Source organism: Python bivittatus, unplaced genomic scaffold (genome assembly GCF_059951505.1).
Source record: "Python bivittatus isolate LINGU-HERP-01145 unplaced genomic scaffold, Pbiv_v1 ctg000700_np1212, whole genome shotgun sequence".
NCBI classification, from domain to species: Eukaryota; Metazoa; Chordata; class Lepidosauria; order Squamata; family Pythonidae; genus Python; species Python bivittatus.
This window is the reverse complement of record NW_028277098.1, coordinates 79,810,695-79,831,257: the sequence shown is the minus strand read 5'-3', so window position 1 is coordinate 79,831,257 and position 20,563 is coordinate 79,810,695. Positions and strand designations below refer to the sequence as shown.

Below are 20,563 nucleotides of genomic sequence, written 5' to 3'. Positions count from 1 at the left end.
GTGTGTTTTGTGGCGTTTGGAAGGTTTTTGTGGCGTTTGGAAGGTTTTTGAGGTTTAAAAATAAAATGCATATGTTTCAGAACTGTTTAGCCATATTTACATTGAACCTTATGGGGGAAATTTACCTCGGGGTGCGACCAAATTCGGAGGGTGGATTAGCCGTATTTACATTGAACCTTATGGGGAAATTTGCCTCGTGGTGCGACCAAATTCAGAGGGCGGAACGGGTTAACCGTCTTTACATTGAACCTTATGGGAAACTTTACCTCGACTTGAGACCAACTCGAGTTGCAACCAGAGTCACGGAACAGATTAAGTTCATAACTAGAGGTACCACTGTACTTGGAAACTTCACTGGCTACTTGAGAAGGAAGTGAGGCTGTTCAGAGTTGGCAGAAATAAGCGGTAACTAACATTCTAGGTATGATCATTAATTACTCAAAACACAAATGAGGGATGGTGTTATTTTACTGTATTTAAATTGTTACGTTACTCCTTTTTGGCTGGTGTGGGTCTTCCGGGCTGTGTGGGCGTGTTCTGGAACTTCCAGAACACGGCCACACAGCCCGGAAGACCCACACCAGCCATCGTATTCCGGCCGTGAAAGCCTTCGACAATACATCACTCCTTTTTTCTTGCTTACTTCTGAGGGGCTCATTTGGAGTGGCAATTCTTTTATTTCTGCCGTTTATTTATCTTGTCCCTGTACATAGTCTCCCACTGCCACCGCCATGCACACATTCCATTTCTCTCAATGTCACAGTTTCCAGAGGTTGGTTTGGATGAAAACCAACAATCGTTGGGAAGGCTACACACAAGCAAAACATCCTTGGGAAGCTGTGACTTTAAAGGTAGAAGTAGCAAATGTGGTGGGGCTTTCCAGCATCAATATTTTTCATTCCAAGCCCCTCCCCACAAATCCCAAACCCCAAGCTGCATTTTGTCTCTCAGAGGAAAGGATAAAAGGTCTACAGGAAGCCAGATCTTGGTATGCTCCCAAGATTTTCTGAAAAAGCAGCAGAAGAAAGAAATCAGAATCTTGAGCCAAGTGAAAGCTATTTACAAAAAGATACTAAAGTTACTTTGTAACAGAAATAATTCAAAAACTGGTATCTACATAACAAACATATATGGAACACATGTATGCACACAGAGTCACCGGAATATATTGTCAATGCAGTATTTTTATTGTTAGCCTGTGCTGTCAATTCTTGAAATCATGATACTAAAATCAACAACTCTTAAAGTAGACCAAGTCAAATGCTGAGCCTTTCCTCGCTACTCAGTTAATTTCTTTTTTTTTTTTCTGTTTTTCAGTTTGGTCCTATTATTTGGATGGCTTTTTAGTCATCTGAACTTCTTCACTGCCATTAGGCAAGCAGAATAACTGTATTTCTGGTGGAAATTACAGCTCTGAATTGTAGAATAGCATGTACTTTCCTTGGAATCAAAGAACCAGAAAGGATCCTTTTTAAACAGCCAGATAAGATCTCTGGTCAATTAGCTGCCAGCCCTGAACTGAAACTCTCTGAATTAAAACAACCTAGACTGTTTTAATCCCATAGAGTTAGAAAGAAGAAAAATAAGATGCAAGAAGATAGTGGCTATTTCTGAAATAGAAGTAGAGAACTATGGTCAAGTAGTGACCTAATTATCAGCATCTTTTATCACTGGCTAGGTTGAGTAGGGCAGTTGAAAACTGTAGTTCAGTGACTTCTGAAGACTTACTCTGGTCATGAAGAAATAGGTAACCTTTTTCCATCTATGAACATGGAAAACATGAACATTTATCTTCTGCCCAGCTCATGATGACAGGCACAATTGAAGGGATTAATTATATCACCTGAATTGGCTCAATGAAGAATTGTGGAATTGCTTTTTGCTTTTGGGGCTTTTAAGAGGTGAAATTTGTCCCTGAAATACCCCCAGAATGGGAAGATTAACCTGATTGAGGGGTTCAAGTCTTTTCATCGATGCTGAATGCCTTCAACCTTGCACAGAGGCTTAAGGCATTCATTTCATTCCTTAAAAACCTCCAATAACATTGCCCAATAATGGGTCCAAAATTTTCAGCCCCATCTGAAACCCCTGGTGGTTCCGGAGGCAGGAAATGGAGTACTGGAGACCACCTGCAGTTCACAGGTCATGGGCTGCCTCCTGCTGTTCTACACGAGTGTTACATTGCCACTCAAACATTATCTAACTTTCGGAACTGCACTATCCTGATTTATTTGAAACACTGAAAGCTCTCACTATTAACAACCAGATTAAGTCTTAATAAAACTTTTCTGATATTAGCTCATTGCTGCCCAAAACAGCCAACCCCATTTAATAAAAAATTATGCAGATATGATATACAGTTGAAGATATTATTCCTTTCAGTGTTTACAGCTGCAAGACCAACACTCTTAAAGTAAATCCAATACAGTAAAGTGGACATACTAGATCCAGCACCCTACTTGTGATGAAAACTTAACATGATGGGTTACAGGAACAAAAGGGAAAACAAATGGAACTATTTCAAGACTGAAAGGTCACTTCTCAACCGATGTTCTCCGTTTGTACTTTGGCAACATTGGTTAATAATTTATGATAGAACTGTTTGACAAATGGTGTCCCTGCTATGAAGTGCAATATAAACTGAAATAATAATTACCACTTGAGTGGGTGACATCCCATACAAAACAAGCACATGTAAATTTGTCACTCACAGAGGAGCACAGAGATGCAGCATTTTTAGAAGTCATCTGCTATGCTGAATTCCAACTACAGGGCATGATCTAAGCAAGGAATTAGCAAAGGAATATTGTACCATTTACACGTGTCAACTATATACTTTTAAGCCTTATTTATTGTGTAAGTTTTCTTCTGTTCTGTCCAAATGAGGATTTAACAAGAAGGTATCTTTTTTTAAGTTAAAAGCATCTGCAGGAGGGGAAAAAAAAAAAAAAAAACTTTCACTACTGTGGCCCCAAGGCACCTCTTCTCCATAGATGGTTTTGAAATACCTTCAGAGCAATGAGAGGTCTGACCACAGATCCCTAACATCTTAGTCAGCTTGACCACTAGCAAATGAAGTGAGCATTTATTTTATTCAAATACCTGGATTTCATAAAAATATATCTTCAAGTATTAAATCAGTTTGCCCTATGTCAAAAATCACATCAACATTATTTTCATATAGGGCTGTTCACTTATATACACCTAACCCAAGAGCAGATACACCAATATAAAAGAAGTCCACAGAGAATCGTTTTTAATGAATATGTGTCTGCTTGGTAAAATCGAGGCATACTCATGCTCAAATTTCACTATTATAATTGCATTTTTTTTCTTAACTGGTAACAGAGAAATCAACATGTGCCTGTCTGATTTGGTTTTCTATCTTTTCTTTTTCCTAGGCTAAATACAGACTGCCCTAATCTTTTTAGGAAATTCTAAATCTTCCCCTCAGTTCAGGATCTCCAAAGCCAGGCATATGTCAAATAATAATGACTCAATAATTTACGTTAAAACATAAATTATTCTCAGTCACTATTAGTGTCCTCTGTCCTGATATTAACAACTAGAATGTTGATTCTGCTTTTACTGTAAGAAATTGATGGAAGCCAGCAGTACAGAGTTAGATGGGAATGATACAATTAAATACTATATACATATACATGGGTGAGACAGAACACATGCTCCTTGATATTAATATTTTACTCTTAATGTATTTTTCTGAATCCTGCTTTGTTTCAAAATAGAAAGTGACCCACTTGGAATGTTTACCAGCACCTTCAAAAATGCCTATTTTGAAGGTGCAGAAAGGATGTGAGTGAGAGGAAACAGAGAGCCTCCCACACACTTCCCACTCTTCTGAGAAATGACACTTCTTAAAATATTGTATAGAATGTCTAATTAACTGCTTTCATTTGAAGTCCATTTTTGTTACCATTTTTCCTTTCTTTAGTCTAAGTAATAAACATTTAACCAATTGTCCAAAATCAGTAAGCACTTACTGTTTGCTAATGACTAAATGCTCTATTTGCATTTTGAGAGCAAAGGGAAGTCTACTGAGGCCAAGAGGAACACAGTGCTTTGAGATGTCAGGGCACTTATTATCAGTGTCCCTCTCCTTCGAATATACGAAGCTACTTTAGTTGAATTCAGACTACCGTCCATCTGTCTTAACACTACGTACTCAGACTAGTAGCAACTCCCCATATTTCAGATAGGGATATCTCTAACCCTGATTCCTGAAATCCTAAGTGAAGATGCTAGGAGTTGGGATGTTCTGCGTGCTAATCAGACGCTCTACCAATAAGCAAACGGATTTCAGGCAAATCCATATTTAATATAAGAACGCTTTACAGGATAGAGTTGCCCTTTGATGACCAGTAAAAACAATGTTCCCTCTGAGGAAATCTATAAATGGCTTTTGCTAGAAGCATCATGTTCTGTACTTCTATTCACATGACAATTTTAGGACACACATGTCTTTCAGCATGGATAGATGCCATTACATATCTGCTCTTAAACAGGTAGATTTAATTTGCATTAACATTTGGTCATATTGTGGTTTTATCAATGGAGTGGAAAGCTTTGTGGGCTGAAGTAGGGTGGAAATCTAAGGCAGTGGAATCACATGGTGTCTCATTCTATTCTTGCCATTATACATTTGTTGCTTTAGTAATAGTCAGGCTAAAGCTAGATAACCAATTCCAGCATCCCTGCAAGGCTGCAGAGCAAGTTCCTATTCATTTATATTGCATCTTCCATTGTTCTGACTAGATTGGCAGTTTATAATATTTTCACATTTCTAAGGAGCTTCAAAAATTGTATACAACTTAATATAAAAAGCCAGCACAATAAATTATAACATGTTATTTTAAAAAACAAACATTTCTGACAAGCATAAATCTGGACAGAAACAAATTTGTAGCCTCAGAGTAAGCATGGGAAAAATCCATACAATAGAAAAGCTAGGCCAAACAAAAGCATTTCAACTAAACATTGAATATATATGCATTCTGGGGAGGGTGGTAAAGGGCTTATGTTCCAATACTAAAAATATCCCATTATGCGTCAGCATCAATTGCACCTATTTCCACTGGAAGAACTTGAAGATCACAACAGATGTGCATCTTCTGTGGCAGATATATACCCTGCCTTTCATTCAAGAAACGTAAGACATATGAGAACAATAAGTTAAAGATATGTAAAGTAACATTTCTCAAAGTAGTAGAATACAAAATGATGAAAGGCTTTTAAAACTAGGAAATATTCTCCAGCAGTTCACCTCATCAACTTAAATCACAATGTAGGACCTTAAATTTAAATCCATATCCATATCCCCAAAGCCTTCCTAAACAGGACATTCTCAGTCATTTGGTGGAAAGCCATTAATGTTCTAATCATATGAGAAATCTAAGTCAAAGGGGACATTTTCTATGTTAGCGTCAGCAACCTCGGACAGGACTGACACTGGCCAAGAATAACCATGCAAATAAGATATATATGAATATTATAATAAGAGCCTTTGTAAGGTAAGATTTAGCAAATGCAGGGGAAAATAGGACTTCCCGCCCTGCCACTGATGTCTAGTTGCCTCCCTGTTTTGCTCTTCTCTTTTTATATAGTAGCCACATATAAGTAGCAAATTTTTTTTTAGTATTTTAATGTGGGAACCATATCTACTTTGCAATCACTGAAAAGCGTGTCCTAATGAAAGAGCAGCCATGTGTGTTATGGAAAACCTCGCCTACCTCTTCCTGTGCCATGAGTGGAAAGCACAGAGGCACTTCCTGTGAAACAGGAGAGGGGAAAGGGTGTATACTAGATATTTCATTCCTAAACTGAGTATCTACTGCCAAGTGGAAAAACATTTCAAACTCAGCTACTGGATTACAGCCAAACCAAGTAGTTTTGCTGCTGCAATCATTGATGATGATGATGACGACGATGATGATGAATCTGTTAATCCAATTCACAAGAAGAAATTCACAATTACTGAAGTCTTGCTTCAGAAAGTAGGGTGTGATTTACTTTTGTTCTTCTGTCCTTAAAAGCAGATGGGGGAGCTGAACCAGTGTTTTATATTTCCAATGGAGAATTCTGTTGTAAAGTAAAAGGTAGTTGTCATTATGTCAAGCTCAAGACATTATCACTACATGGGCACATCCATTAATTTTTTTTGACAACTGTATGGAATTGGTTATCTCTGCCTTCTTCTGTAATGTTTTTTTTTCCCCTTTATTTCCCAGTCTAGCCAATAACTCTGAGATTACCTGATGTTTTCCAAAACAAACACTAAAGCCAGGTTCAACCCTACTTAGCTTTTTAGAATCAGCCAAATTCAACTACATATTGTACCCTGTTTAGGATCAATTATGTTGTAAACATACATATAAAAATATATTCTGACTTCTAAATACTCAAGGGAGTACCCCATTTTAATTCATACCTATGAAACTGAAGTTATCAATCTTACTAGCACATATAACACATATTGAATGCATCTGATCGGTTATGAAGCTACTATACTCACTTCCAATTTTTCCAAGTCCAATCCAATGTTCTGGCTTTAACCAGGAAAGCCTCAATGTCTTAGGATAAGGAAACATCAAAAACTGCCTCCTCTTGCACAAATTCTATCCTGTTATAAAGATGCTCATCACTGGCTATGTGAAATGGGCAGGGATTCAAAAACTATTCTACATGTGGCTGGTCCATAATGCAGCAGCACAGGCATGTAGCACCTCTTCTCCATGAGCTGCACTGGTTGCCAGTAGGCTTCCAGGTGCAAATCATGCTGCTGATTAACATTTATAAACCCCTTCATGGCATAGGGCTTGGATATTTGAGGGACTGCCTATCTCCTGTAATTTGTGCCCATCTCCTGCGGTCTGACTGAGCTGGCATGCTCTGGCTCCCATTGATTAAATGGATAACGAATATTGTCATCTGGTGGGATTCAGAAAGTGGGCCTTCTCTGTCATAGCGCCTGCCCTCCAGAGCTCCATTCTGCCCAAGATTCATACAGACCCCTCTGGCCCTGTTTAAGCAAGCTCTAGCTTTGAGTTGGAATGGATGATAGATCCCTGTGGGATGTTTCAATTGTTTAATTGCTTGTTGCTTTCCCCCAGACTACGTTTTGGACTTTATATCCTGTGTTTTCATTTTTTTTATTGTTACATCCTATAAGTCTCCCAGGGTTGTACAAATTGAGACAGCCTATAAATCTAACAAACAAGTGAACAGATAAATCTATTATTACCTTTTTATAAATGGGGGGTTTATCTTTCCCCACTCTCTTGAAAACAGATGCTGAGGCAGGTGGAGATAAAATGAAGACCAAATGTGAAATGTTTAGAGTAAAAATTATTCTGAGCAAATTGTTATTTTAAGCAGTCTTGAAGGACCAAGTGAACTATCAAAAACTAGAATGAAATATACTGGGGCGCAGTGGGAAATTAACATATATGGATCAAAGTGGACAAATTCTAAAAGTTGCTAAAATATAGTAATACATAGGTTTAGCAGATGTTTTAAAAGTCTTTTTCCTTACATGTTCACTGTACATGTGGGAAAGACGGGTGTACAATCTTACCATTGATGTATCTATACTCCCCTTAAGTTATTCTCCTTGGAGACAAGGGTATGAAAAGAAGCACAGCAGTACACTCATATATGCTTTGTGCATGTGTGCGTGCATGTGTATCACACACACATGCTGTATATTTGAATTTATATAGTAAATGTGGAGAAAAGCTGAAAGAAGCTAATTTTTCCACATAAGTTGAATTTTAGCCAAATAAATCATCAAACAAATCCAGAGTTGTCATTTGAGGCAAAAATGACCAGACTCCAATTATCCTACTTTGGACACATTATGTGAAGAACTAGCTCTCTGGAGAAGACTCTAATGCTGGGAAAGGTGGAAGAAAAGGGAATAGGAAAACCAGCAGCAACATTATTAATTACAGGTAGTCCTAAACAAGGACTACCTGTAATAAATAAATAATGTTGCTGCTGGTTTGGGACCGGCAATTCGGTTGTTAAGCAAAGTGGTTGTTAAGTGAAACTGCAACTATGCTTATGATCTTACTTCAGCTTTCCTTTGCTTTACAGACCTGCAAATGTTGTGAATGCGAGGATTGGTCGCAAAGTTACTTTTTCATCACCATTGTAATTGCGAATGGTTGCTGTACGAGGTAGTCACTAAACAGTGACTACCTGTACAAGTAACAGCCAGCATGGCATGGTGGTTACTGCACTGGAATGAATGGGGAGACCCAGGTTCTAGTCCTCCCTTAGCTACATAAGCCAGCGGAGTTACCTTTGGAGCAGTCACTCCCTCTCAGCCCAAATCAGCGTCAGACTCTGTAACAAGCCAACTGAAGAACAAGCCCCCTTGTTGTTTCATGTATTGACAACTTTCATGTAAGAACATCCTCCATATAAATTCCTCAGGATCTGCTTAAATAACCATGTCTTCACTGATTTTCTGAAGAGTAGCAAAAGGATGAGTACCTCATTTCTGGAAGGAGCCACAAACCACTGGTTTGCTTTGTTAGGCAGGTCATAGTGCAGAATAATTGTCACTGCTTTTATCTCATGCCTAAAATCTTTGCTCTTGCAGATAACCTCTGCATTTTCTTCATCACACAAAACATTTGTTTTGAACCCAGGCTGTTTATTACTTGAAGTCTTGTTGGATTCCAGGGGTATAAGCTGAACAGAAGTACAGTACAGTGACATCATCTATGTGTTTTTAGGCAGCCATCAAGGCATCATTTGAAAAGGCTCACCTGCGCTGTGCAGTGGTTTGCCTGGAATTGCACTGTAATTGTCAATTTTGGGTGGAAAATGCTTTCCATGGATCATCGTCCTACATGCCAAAAGACACACGCGTAGCAAAGCAAAGAACGTACTCCACACCGTCACATTATTTTCCTCAGCATATAATACTGAACCGAATCCAGATACAACCATACTTAACCCAGACCCATTAAAATCTATAAAACATAACTGACTTAAGTTCCAGTCTACTGTAAATATGCACATTAACATATGCACCAATGGTTAGGTTCTTAGATGTACTGCAAATCTTAGAAAGAATTTTATGGCTTAGTTTACATGATATGCCTAGCAATAATGAGCTTCATTTCCGGGGGGCGGGGGGGCTTTTTTACAATGTGGGTCTTGTCGCACTTGATCGTTGTTGTTTTTTAAGGCATTGCCTTCCAAGGACCACTGGGGACAGCAAAATGGCGGGGGGGGGGCCTCCATCCATCCATCCCTCCCTCCCTCCCTCCCTCCCTCCCTTCCTTCCTTCCTTCCTTTCTCTTTCTTTCTTTCTTTCTTTCTTTCTTTCTTTCTTTCTTTCTTGGATTGAGGACAGATTGAGAATTTATTAAGGCATTAAGACTAGTGGAGGTTTACCATTTAAATTTTTAAAAATATTTTTAATTGTAGCCAGTATTTCATTTTTAAGCAGAAATGAACAAACTGCAGAAAGAAAGAAAGAAAGAAAGAAAGAAAGAAAGAAAGAAAGAAAGAAAGAAAGAAAGAAAGAAAGAAAGAGCAATTTTTCCTGTCAAATTTCAGCAGTACAACTTTGGGAATTAGACTGTAAAGCCTGGCATATGGCTGGCTGGTTTACCATGTTGTTCAGATCTAGCTGACTATGGCTTATTCAGAGCCAGGTTTAGCTAAGCAACCCCCAGCTTAGGGCCTCACAAAATTCCTGATTTTTTTTTCATTTGTTACAGCTTTATTATAATTTCATACAGTATGTGAAAGTCTCCATAAATTAATCCCTCCTATACAGCCCACATGACCTTCTTATAAGATAGGTATTATTTCTGCATGCATTTATCCCCTTCTGTTCAAAGAGGGCTCTCCCCACTCCATCACAGGCTTGTTATGCATCTTGGTGGCAACTCTTGCCAAATTCAGTTGTTACACAGCCTTATTCTGTCAGCACAGCCTCTACCACTTCCCCTGCCTTAGGGGTTCACCATGGCTGAGACTAGCCTTAAGCTTATTCAGTCAATCCCATAGGAACATGTAAAATTTCAACCCAGATGATTGTATAAAGCTACAGGGAAAAAAAAGTTTCCAGATTCCATTTTTGAAAGATACAGAAATTGTTCAGAATACTTGGAAATCTTAAATAGTGATGGTGTAGCTAACATGCAGGTGTTCAGGAAACTAGGGGGAAGTCATTTTACACAAGTGTGACAGTTCTTAGTATGTCAAATAGAATGTCTGCAAACTGCTAAATTTTAATTCCATTCTAATGCTACTAAGCATTTTTAGAAGATTTGATTTGCATCTGACAGCACAAGAATTCAGGCCACAAAACCTATTTTTAAAGACTAGGCTCAATGTCAGGGAAGACAACAATAACCAAACACAGAATTCCCCTGAAGACACAGAATGAACTTTCCGTACCAAGTAACAATGATCAACTTACAGCTATCAGAGGCTATTCCTCAAGGTCATGACATATGTTTGTTTGGGCACTGTCACTCTTTAGATTGCAAGGATGTTTGAAATTGAATCATACACTTATTAACAAAAGCTTGTCATGAAAAACCAGAAAAAATGACAATAGGCTTGATAACTTCATTTTTTGTGAACAAACATGTTCTGAAGACAGGCTGAAGTCTTTATCAGCCTTCCCATACCTAATGCTCCCTGGATTTCCAGTACAATTCCAATAGATATGAAAGGAGACTGATTGAGGAAATCTGATTTGTATTATAATAAACTTAAAACATTGGCGTTAGAGAAGCCACCAGTAATATTGGCTAAATCATTGTGGTGCCATAATGATGAGGCACTAGCTATGTGGGGGACAAATAATATATTTTATCCATATACAGATGATTGCCATGAGGGATCTTGAATCACACAATAGAAAGAGCACGCAAACTGAAACTGCTTGATGATCCTGAAAGGGAAGGAGACAGATAAGAGACAACAATTAACACCCCAATGTCCTTTTTCTACTTTGCACTTATATTTACTTAGGCCGAACTTACTGTACTGTATATGATTAAAACTTATTCACTGAGGTAGCAACACAACTTTCAAATTAGTGTTTTATTCAGCATGGCTGAGATGATCTAGTAATAAATGAATCTTAACATGGCAGTTATTTTGTATTTTAGCATTCTCTTTGTTAAAAATATGGGTAGGTAAATCTTTGGGGACACATTTGTAAAGTTAAAAGCTATTTGTGGATGTTCTCAGGAAATGCCACACTGTAGTGATGCTTCTTCTATTTACAAAATGCGGGCCACGGTAGATGAGGTACCAGGTCTTTTTGCTGTCATCTGGTGATCTTCTGGATTTTTGCGTCCCAGCTGGTTTTTGAAACATTCTATTTGTTTAGGGTTAGAAGAGTTTGATTTCTTACTTTACTTTCAGATAAAATCTCTACTGTGCTAACTTTGTACCACAGTAGTGTTAGATCTATAAGCTTGCAAGTTTTAATCAGCGAACTAGATCTTTAATTACAAGTTGAAAGGTATATGGCTATCCACATGGGGCAACAACTCCTCACCTACCAAACTACTGAAAAGGTGACTAGGTAGCTCTTTTCCTTAATTATTCCAAAACTAGCCAAAGTTTTGCATTTCAGATTAAAATATACTTAGTATACTTTATTAAAATAAAGACCACTGTAGTCATTGGCAGTTCAATGAAATCAATTTCAATACATGTCTTACATGGTTTTAATATGGAACTACCATGGTTCTGATCAAATTTGGACTTGTTCATTTCTAAAAGCTATTCTGGCTCTAATGTATTAACAAATATCCTGTATTCCAATTTCCCAGCTGATTTACACTGTCAGTACAGTACTGAAAATCCTATGAATGCCATGCAGCTTTTGCTTATTATGCTGCAAATCATCCCACGCTTAAGAAAATATGCCTTCCCTTAAACAGCCTATACAATCAGTTAAAATGATCAGAAGATTGATTAAATATTATTTAGCCAGTTAACAGTTCTTACCATCTGCTTTCAGCTGCCAAAATCAATGACAGAATAACGTGTCCTCAGATTACCCTGTTGAGACCTGGCAACACAGAGTTTGCAAAACAGATGGCTACTTTAAAAGACCCTGCCAGCTCATAAAGGCAGTCCAATGCACCTCACTCTGATAAACTGGTTAGTACAAGTGCGGCAACAAATACTTGCCACCCTTAAACCAGGGCTAGACAACCTGTGGCCCCAGTGATGTTCAAAAGTTGCTACCAAGTTATTAAATGCATAACTGGAAACTAATTAATTATATTGCATTTATTTACAATTTTAATAAGCATTTAAATGTAAATAAAAAATAAAATATAATATTTGTTTTGTACCCACTAATTGTTGGAGAACAGACCTTGGCATACCACTCAAAATCCAAAGATGGCCGCCATCTCAGAAAAAGTTATGCAGCTCTGCTTTAAACCTCTAGTAAAAAACCAAAAAGTGACTGTTACTCAGAGAGAGGGAAACAAACTATGAATATAACTAAGTGCACAATCACCATGATATAGCTCATGTTCCATTTTAATTTGCTTCACTAGATGTTTGTCATATGTGATACACTCTCCTGACTAGATAATAGATCTGAGCAATATCATAAATAGAAGATGTGTCTCTTGGTACTTCTAAAATGTATTAGGAATTAGGAACTCTCCATTTCATATTCTCCATGAACTTTAACAAAGGAAGTTAGTGGAGTTAGGTGTCCAACTAACAGGCGGAGCCCAGAAAGTTGGCTGCATGGTTGGATAATCTACGTCAGGACTTGGACGGAGGGAATGCACCCTTCCTCATCCCTTTATATCTTTCAATATGATCTGTTAAGTACCCTCTGGGTTACATGCAAGGACTGGGAGTTGGGGCACTGATTTATGGTAGTTCTGCTCCATCCTTAGAAGACAATACCAGTCAGTAACAGGAGAGAGAGTTCTACTTGTTAGCCACTCCAGTGTGGGTATGTGGGGTTCTTCTCTTTTTCCCTGTTTAACATTTATATAAAGCTGTTGAGAGTTCAGGGTGAGGTATTATCAGTATACTGAAAATACCCAGATATGCATCCTTCAGCCCAGGCTGGAATGGTGATGCAATGGAAGTTCTGACCCAGTACCTGTAGGCTAGAAGGATCAGGCTGAAGTTAATTCCCAGCAAGACTGAATTACTGTTTGACCAGAAACCATCTGACACTTTAATTGCTCCAGTGGACTCCCTCAGAGAAGCAGACAGGTGACTTTGGGGTCCTTCTAAACTCACAGCTGCTGCTAGAGCCAGGTGGAGTTTGTGGCAGGAGGGCTTTGCCCAACGTTGGCTGGTATGCTAGTTGCAGCCCTTCCTGTGGAAGGAGGCTCAGGCTACAATCACTCATGCCCTTGTCAGCTCCTGATTAGATTACTAGACATCTCTGAAGACTATCTGAAAGCTGAAATTGGTAGAAAACGCAAGAGCCCACATGTTAGTGGCTGAGAGCCACTACTCACATTTAAAAACTCTGCTGCTGGTACTGCATTGGGTGTAAGTAGTCTTCTGGGTACAATTCAAAGTGCCAGTTTCAACCTACAAAACCCTACATGGCTTGGCATCCAGGTATTTCCAGGCTGGTCTGCTTCAAGTAGATCCTGTCCATCCAAAGTGCTTGTCCCAGTTGGGTATGCTGTGGGTTTCTCTCCCATAGGAGGGAGAAACTTAGTGGGATTTTTGTTTTGTTTTGGTTTTTTGGTTTTTTGTGGCAGTACCCAACCTTTAAAGGGGTATTTAAATGGTACTTTTGCTCCTGAGCTTCAGGAAGACTGTGAAAATGAAGGTATTTGGAAGGATGTTTGGAAGTTGATATCTGGTCACTAGACACCTATTTATGCCAGTTGTAATTGTATTGTTGAGCTGTGAATTATTATAGTAATTTATTGATTTACTGTATTATATATTTTTTTATTTTAATGTGACATCAGTGTACTGTCATCCTTGTGGGCTGTGACAGTACATAAATGTAGAAAGTAAATAAATATTACTCTTACGGTATGGATAGTCAGACTGTGGGCTACATGTAGCCCTAAATTGTTGTTTTTTGCAGGTTCCATTGTCCCTTCAAATTATATAACTGACATTTGATAATGCAATTTGCACCTAATTTTCAATGGGATTGTTAGCCAGAAGAAAGTGGCAGTGCAAGTTCCAGTAACACATGTAAAGGAACAAGATAAAACTAAAACAAATATTCCAGGCCGCAAAAATGTACCAGGAAGGGAAAAAAAAAAAACCCAAAAAACTGGGGCCTTCCCCAGTGTTTGACAGACTTCTACTATACATTATCATACTGCCCACTCAGTCCTTGGCCACCCAAATTTGTCTACAGTATTTTGATTAGCTTGTGTAAACCAACCTTCCCAACCTATATGTGCCCTGATGCAATGGGCTTTGATTCCTGTTCTTCCTTATATTTGCTAAGAATGTTGAGATTTGAAGTCCAACATATCCGGCAGAACCAGGGACAGTTTGGTGAAGATGTGCACAACAAAGTTTTATGTAAAATTTAGAAATCCTAATTGTCTATACCCTATTTAAACCCATGTTTTAAAAGCAAGTTAAGGCAGCAGTATAGTACTTTTAAGTTCCACCATTAGCTTCAGCTCTTCAGAGGAAAAACTTTAGACACGCTGAGCTATAGCATTCCATTTCTGGCAGACAAAACTGTGGGTTCCATGGAATCATAGAATGCCTGGTACGGAAGAGACCTTATATGGCATCTAGTTTAATCTCCTGTTCTGAAAAAGAATCCACTAAACCACCTCTGGCAGGTGGCATCCACCACCACCACTCCCCCATTTGAAGGCTTCCACTGAGGAGGAGTCCATCACTGTCCTAGGCAGCCTGTTCCACTATCAGGAAATTCCTCCAAATATTCAACCAGAATATTCTTTAATTTCAGCCTATTCATACTTGTCCTGCTCTTGATTTCAGTGCAGAACAGTTTTGCCCCTTCTTGCACATGACAGCTTTTAGATATTTGTAGACCACTGTCACATCTCCTGCTAGTTTTGTCTTTTTCAAGTTAAACATGTCCAGCTCCTCATAGAGCTTGATTTCCAGACCTCTTATGATCCTGGTAGTTCTCCTCTGAATCCACTCAAATTATTCCATGTTTCTTTTAAATTAGAATGCTTAGAACTTCCCACTTCAAATGAAGCACAGAATACAGTGGAACTATTACCTCCTGCCCTAATTTGGACACAATTGTTACTGTCATTGTAGCCCAAAATTGTACTGGCTCTTTTAGCTGCTATATCTCACTGCTCACTAATATTCTGCTGGTGGTCCACTTGTATTCCTACCTCCTTTTCACATGTACTCTGCCAAACCAGATCTCCACAGTCTTGTATTTGTGGATCAGATTTTTCCATACACTTGTCATAGATGAACACCACCCTGTTAGATCAGCCTAATGTTCAAAGCCAGTCAAGGTAATTTTGAATTGTGAATTTTGTCCATTAAGGTATAAGCCAACCTCCCAGCTTAGTGTCACCCATAGCTCAGTGATCTACCTCTCCAAAATGATTCACATCCTACCTGCACTATCTACTACAATAGCCAATACATTGCTAAATGTTCAAAAGGACCTTAACAGACTTGAACATTCAACCCTATCCAATATATTGTTCAGTGGCAAGAAATGTAAAGTTTTGCACTTAGGTAGGAAAAACCAGATGCACAGGTACAAGGTAAGTGGTATTGGCTCGGCAATAGTTCTTGCAAGAAGAATGTGGGGGAAAGCATGGAGGAAGAGACATGAACAGGCAGGAGATAAAACGACAGAGGACTGGACTTGGTAAAAAGAATCTACCTTATCTATATATCAAAAAGCAAAGAACATTCCAGACCAGCCTTGGTTATTCTGCCATGGTGCCATCTTGACTTTTTGGACCACACCCTATGGACACCCCTGTTATTTATGGTATTTACACTACATGGTGCTCATAATCCTGCCTTTACATTAACTACTAATCCACTGTAGATTTTTTGCTTCCATCTAGTTAGTTACTCGGAGTCTTCTATCTCTAAGCAAGAGAAAAGTAATCAGATTTTACTTGCAATTTCTCTCAAGTTGTATTGATATTGCAAAGATAAAACTTTTGGGCCAGACCCCCAGAGTTACCTCCATGAAAATAATTACACTGTGGGTATACTGCCTGTCAAGATCATTCCAATCCTGTTATTATTCTCTGGATTTTGCTTCCTTTGTCATACCTACCTATCAATCTTAGATTTAGACTGGCAGATTTTAAAGTAGGAATTATTTTTGGTTTTGTTTCCCCTCCAGAGCCTAATAGGTGGGAGCTAAGTCTATAGCTGATACAAGTTAAACAAGCAGCAACACTTGAAGCAAGATACGTTAAGACCCTGTAGGTTTTCCTTTCCTTTCTTTCTTTGTTAAATCTAAGAGAGAGGATAAATATCAAATATCACATACCTTTTCTCTTTTGCTTGAGAAAAAAAAAACTTGTACAAAACACTTCAAAGTTAATATTCATACATATTCTTGCAGTTTTAGATGCAGTTTACAATAACTTTTTCCCCTAGAGTTGTTCACAGGGCATGGTGAAAAAAATTAAGATGGTGTTAGTGACAATGTGACCTGCCATTTTCATGTGCATTGCAGACAGAGGTTTGATTGCATCAACATGGCCACCATTTTGACTTTTTTGACCACACGTTGAAGACATTCCTGCAAAATACTCAAATAAGTATGCATGTGATAGTAGAGGTACATAATATGTGGGGCATCAAAGAAACAGAAAGAGAATCCTGTGAAAAGATTAATGTACAGCATAAAGGAGCTGAGTATATCTGTTAAAATGTTTTTGATAAGCAAAAACATAAAAAATATATATAAAGAACTCAGCAGAATCATCTAATAATTACTACAGCTGTCACAAAGAATATTTAGGTCAATAATTAGTAGACCATCGTGTACGTATGTGTGCGCGTGCATGTATGTGTGTAAAATACATTAAGTACTAGACAGAAAATAATAATGTAATACTAATTTTAGTAATATGAGTTCCAGTATTCCATTTTATTGATCCCTTGTTTATTCAGTCTTCCTTTTCAGGCAGTCTTCTCCAATCTGGCATCCTCCAGATGTATTGAAGCTACAAATCCCAGAATTCCCAACCAGCATCCTGTCTAAGGACTCTGGGATTGTAGTTGCAACACATCTGGAAGTAAACACATTAGGGAAGACTACCTACAGGGAATTTTAGTTCCTCTTTGCCCCTAGCTATCCAGCCTATAGTAAGATTCACACATCGTATCAAGCCAAAGTGTGGTTTGCTTGATTTTGATTTAGGAAACCCATTTTTGCGGGGTAGTTTATTCACTAATTAAACAATAATAAAAACAACACAGCAAGCCTTAGTATATTGTGTGAGTCATATCTATGCATACTGAAATCAGATGAACTAAATTCAGTTGGACTTTTTCTGGGTACATACTGAAGAATTACACAAAACTTTAAGAAGTCTAATAGAATTAAAACTGGATAAATAGCAACAGGACTTGTGTACACAGTCTTTTTATGGAAGTACATATACCAAAAGGATACACGTTCAGGGCCAGTCCTACTGGAGCTCAGGGAAAACAGCTATCTCGAATGAGAAGTGGCAGTAGGAGCCAAATTCTCATCTGCCTTACTTTTCATCAGTTCAATGAAATCTAGTTGAGCAAGGATAGGAACATGCTAGGTAGAGAAGAGATAAGCAGCTTCTTCATATGCACTGCATTGCAATAAAAATGTCACCAGCTTTGCTTTAAAGAAGAGGAAAACAAGATACATAGCTGCAAACCAACCATCAAAGGAATGTCAAGCTAGGCCTTTAGGCAACTAAATGTTTTAGACTGCACCCCATATATCAAGTCCCGAAAATGTCGCAGATAACATCAATAATTTAATCATGTAATTGTATAGTCTTATAAAGTAATCTTTTTCAAATCCCTCAAATATATCTTAGCATTCTTAAATATATTCTGGGTACATGCAACAACAAATCTTTTTCTTTTTTCCCCCTAATTATTTTCTTTGTTACTCAATACTAAACTCACATGTCACATGCTGAACATTGCCAATGAAACAATTTTTCTTTTAAAACTTCTACAAGGAATTTTATATAAAATCTCAAATGTACATGAACACTAGCCAAATCATATTTTCTACTTCCTCGTATTTCTACTTCTACTTTCTACTGTCTACTTTCATTTCTAATTCCTCATTATATTTAAATTATGTACATTTATATAATACCACATCTTTTCCAAAACCCAAATCTGTACAACTTGAGTTCAGATTACACTTGATATTATTCTAATTCAATGATTTATGCTTAATGTTGTAGGAAATGTTTGGACCAATCCTAAAATTTAATTGCATCTTGACAACTTATTATATAATTCAGAAACTATGTGGCATTTTCTTTTAAGTCACATTAAAATGTTTCTAATGGATTCCAAATGTAATTTCTGTTCTAGTCAAAATTTCACCAAAATTTTATTCTGAATGAAAGAATTAATCAGAAATATTATTAAACTTGGACAAATATGGAAATCAATGTAAGAACAGAATTTAATCAAATTATTTTGCATTTGAGGCAAAAGTATCAGAGCCAAAACTTTTCCAGGCCAAATAACAAAATACCATTCATGCTCACACAATACCATTTACAGCAGCCAGGTTTCCAAAGATATCAACTAATCAACCTTCTACATTGTATGAACACAGCCACATTAAATTCTTATGCAAAACTTATCTACCAGGAAAAAAGACAACTTGGCAATTAAGATAATATACACACCAGGAAGATTAGACAGAAAAAAAATCTTCTACTTTCATTAGTGAATCTAAGATGACCTACCTAAAGTATGTCTTTAGGGAGTAGTGTACAAAACAGTTCAAGATCAAATAGTGCCAACCTTGAAACAGACTATTCCAAACTTACTGGAAGTAATCTGGCCTAGAAACAGAACAGCCTAGACTAGGTATATAAGTAATCAACAGGGAAAGATAAAATGTGGAACATGCCACTTTCTGAACATAGTTCAAAGGTTTCCATCTCATGCAACTGTTCCCCTGGCTTGTGTCTACAGAACCACAATCTACTTTAACACCTTACTTGGTGGAACACCATTTGGTACTTAAATGTCTTTAGACAAACTTAAGGTTTGTAAGATGCATGTGATTTTCACTTTTAGTATTTCTTACCTTCCTCAATATCATTCCTTAACGAAGCTTCCAGCAATGCAACACTGGCCTCAAAAGACACTTTCTTGGGGCAGACAACATTCCTCTTTTTCTCATGTTTCCGCTTCTTGTGCTGCATCTCCTTCTCATACTGAGCCCATTTCTTCAACTGCTGAGCCCTGCGTTTCTGAGCGGCTCGGAGTCGCTCTAGGGTAGGTACCTTATCCAGAAGCTGGAGCTCTGTCAGCAAGTCCATATGGGTGTCCATTTCTTCGACAAATTTGCTGATGGGATCAGCCACACAGCTGCTGAATCCGTAGTCCCGTCTAGGCAACTATGTGACAGCTATCTGGCATTAAGAGAGCATTCTGTGACCGGATCATGAGCAGTACTTCTCAGAGTCTGAGGAACACATGGTGGAATCCTGGAAAAAGAGAAAGAGGGCCAAAACTGACTGTGTATCTTGTCCTAGATTTTAAAAAGAACCGAACAAGGGAAAAGATTCAAAAGAACAATTTGCTAAACAGCAATGTTTTATTGCACTTCACTTTATTGCACTTCACAGATACTGCTTTTTTTTTAACATATTGAAGATGTGTGGCAACCCTGCATTGAGCAAGTCTATCAGATGATTAGCATTTTTAGCAATAAAGTATTTTTAATTAAGGTATGAACATTTTTTTAGACACAATGCTATTGCACACTTAATAGACTACAGTATAGTATAAACATAACTTTTATATGCACAGGGAAACCAAAAAATTCATTTGATTCACTTTATGATATTGGCTTTATTGTGATGGTCTGGAACCGAACCTGCAATATCTCTGAGGTATGCCTGTATTACTATATTATAGAAAACAATGAATTTATACTTCTTTATGAAACAAATTAAAATCAAGAGTAGCATTTTTCCACAAAAGCTGTCCAGTATAGTCAAATATTTGGTCAGTCTTTGTATTCCAGATGAATATTAAACCTGGATGTAAGCTAAGAAAACCTTAACTTTAAAAGGTCTTTTATGTGCTGTGTTATCTTATAAGAACCTCTGAAGTAATTTCAAACTTTTGCTTTATTACATCTGTTCAGCACCCCATATACTATCATGCCAAAACCATAATCCATAATGAACATAAAAATAAAACCATGAACATTTCTTCATATTTTAGACAATAAAACCTTGATTAGAGGTCACTTTACAAACATTCCCATCAACCTAACAACATCATGACTCTGACTTGCCTTCATATGACTGGGAGAGACAAGATAATATAAAAATTCAGTAGTTCTGAATGGGGAGGCTGATGA

The 20,563-nt window shown here is 37.7% G+C and overlaps 1 protein-coding gene across 4 annotated transcripts in view; it reads right to left on the bottom strand.

Annotated features, from left to right (window-relative positions):
• PPP1R16B (protein phosphatase 1 regulatory subunit 16B) overlaps positions 1-20,563 on the bottom strand; it is a 108,454-nt gene that overhangs the window by 55,133 nt on the left and 32,758 nt on the right. For all 4 annotated transcript variants that reach the window (XR_015798613.1, XM_088154568.1, XM_088154569.1 and 1 more), the window contains one exon: positions 19,277-19,679. Coding sequence is in view for 3 of the 4 variants with exons in the window: in XM_088154568.1 (XP_088010694.1) it covers positions 19,277-19,523 (247 nt within the window). In the remaining variant the exon portion in view is untranslated. The remainder of the gene's footprint in view (positions 1-19,276; positions 19,680-20,563) is intronic.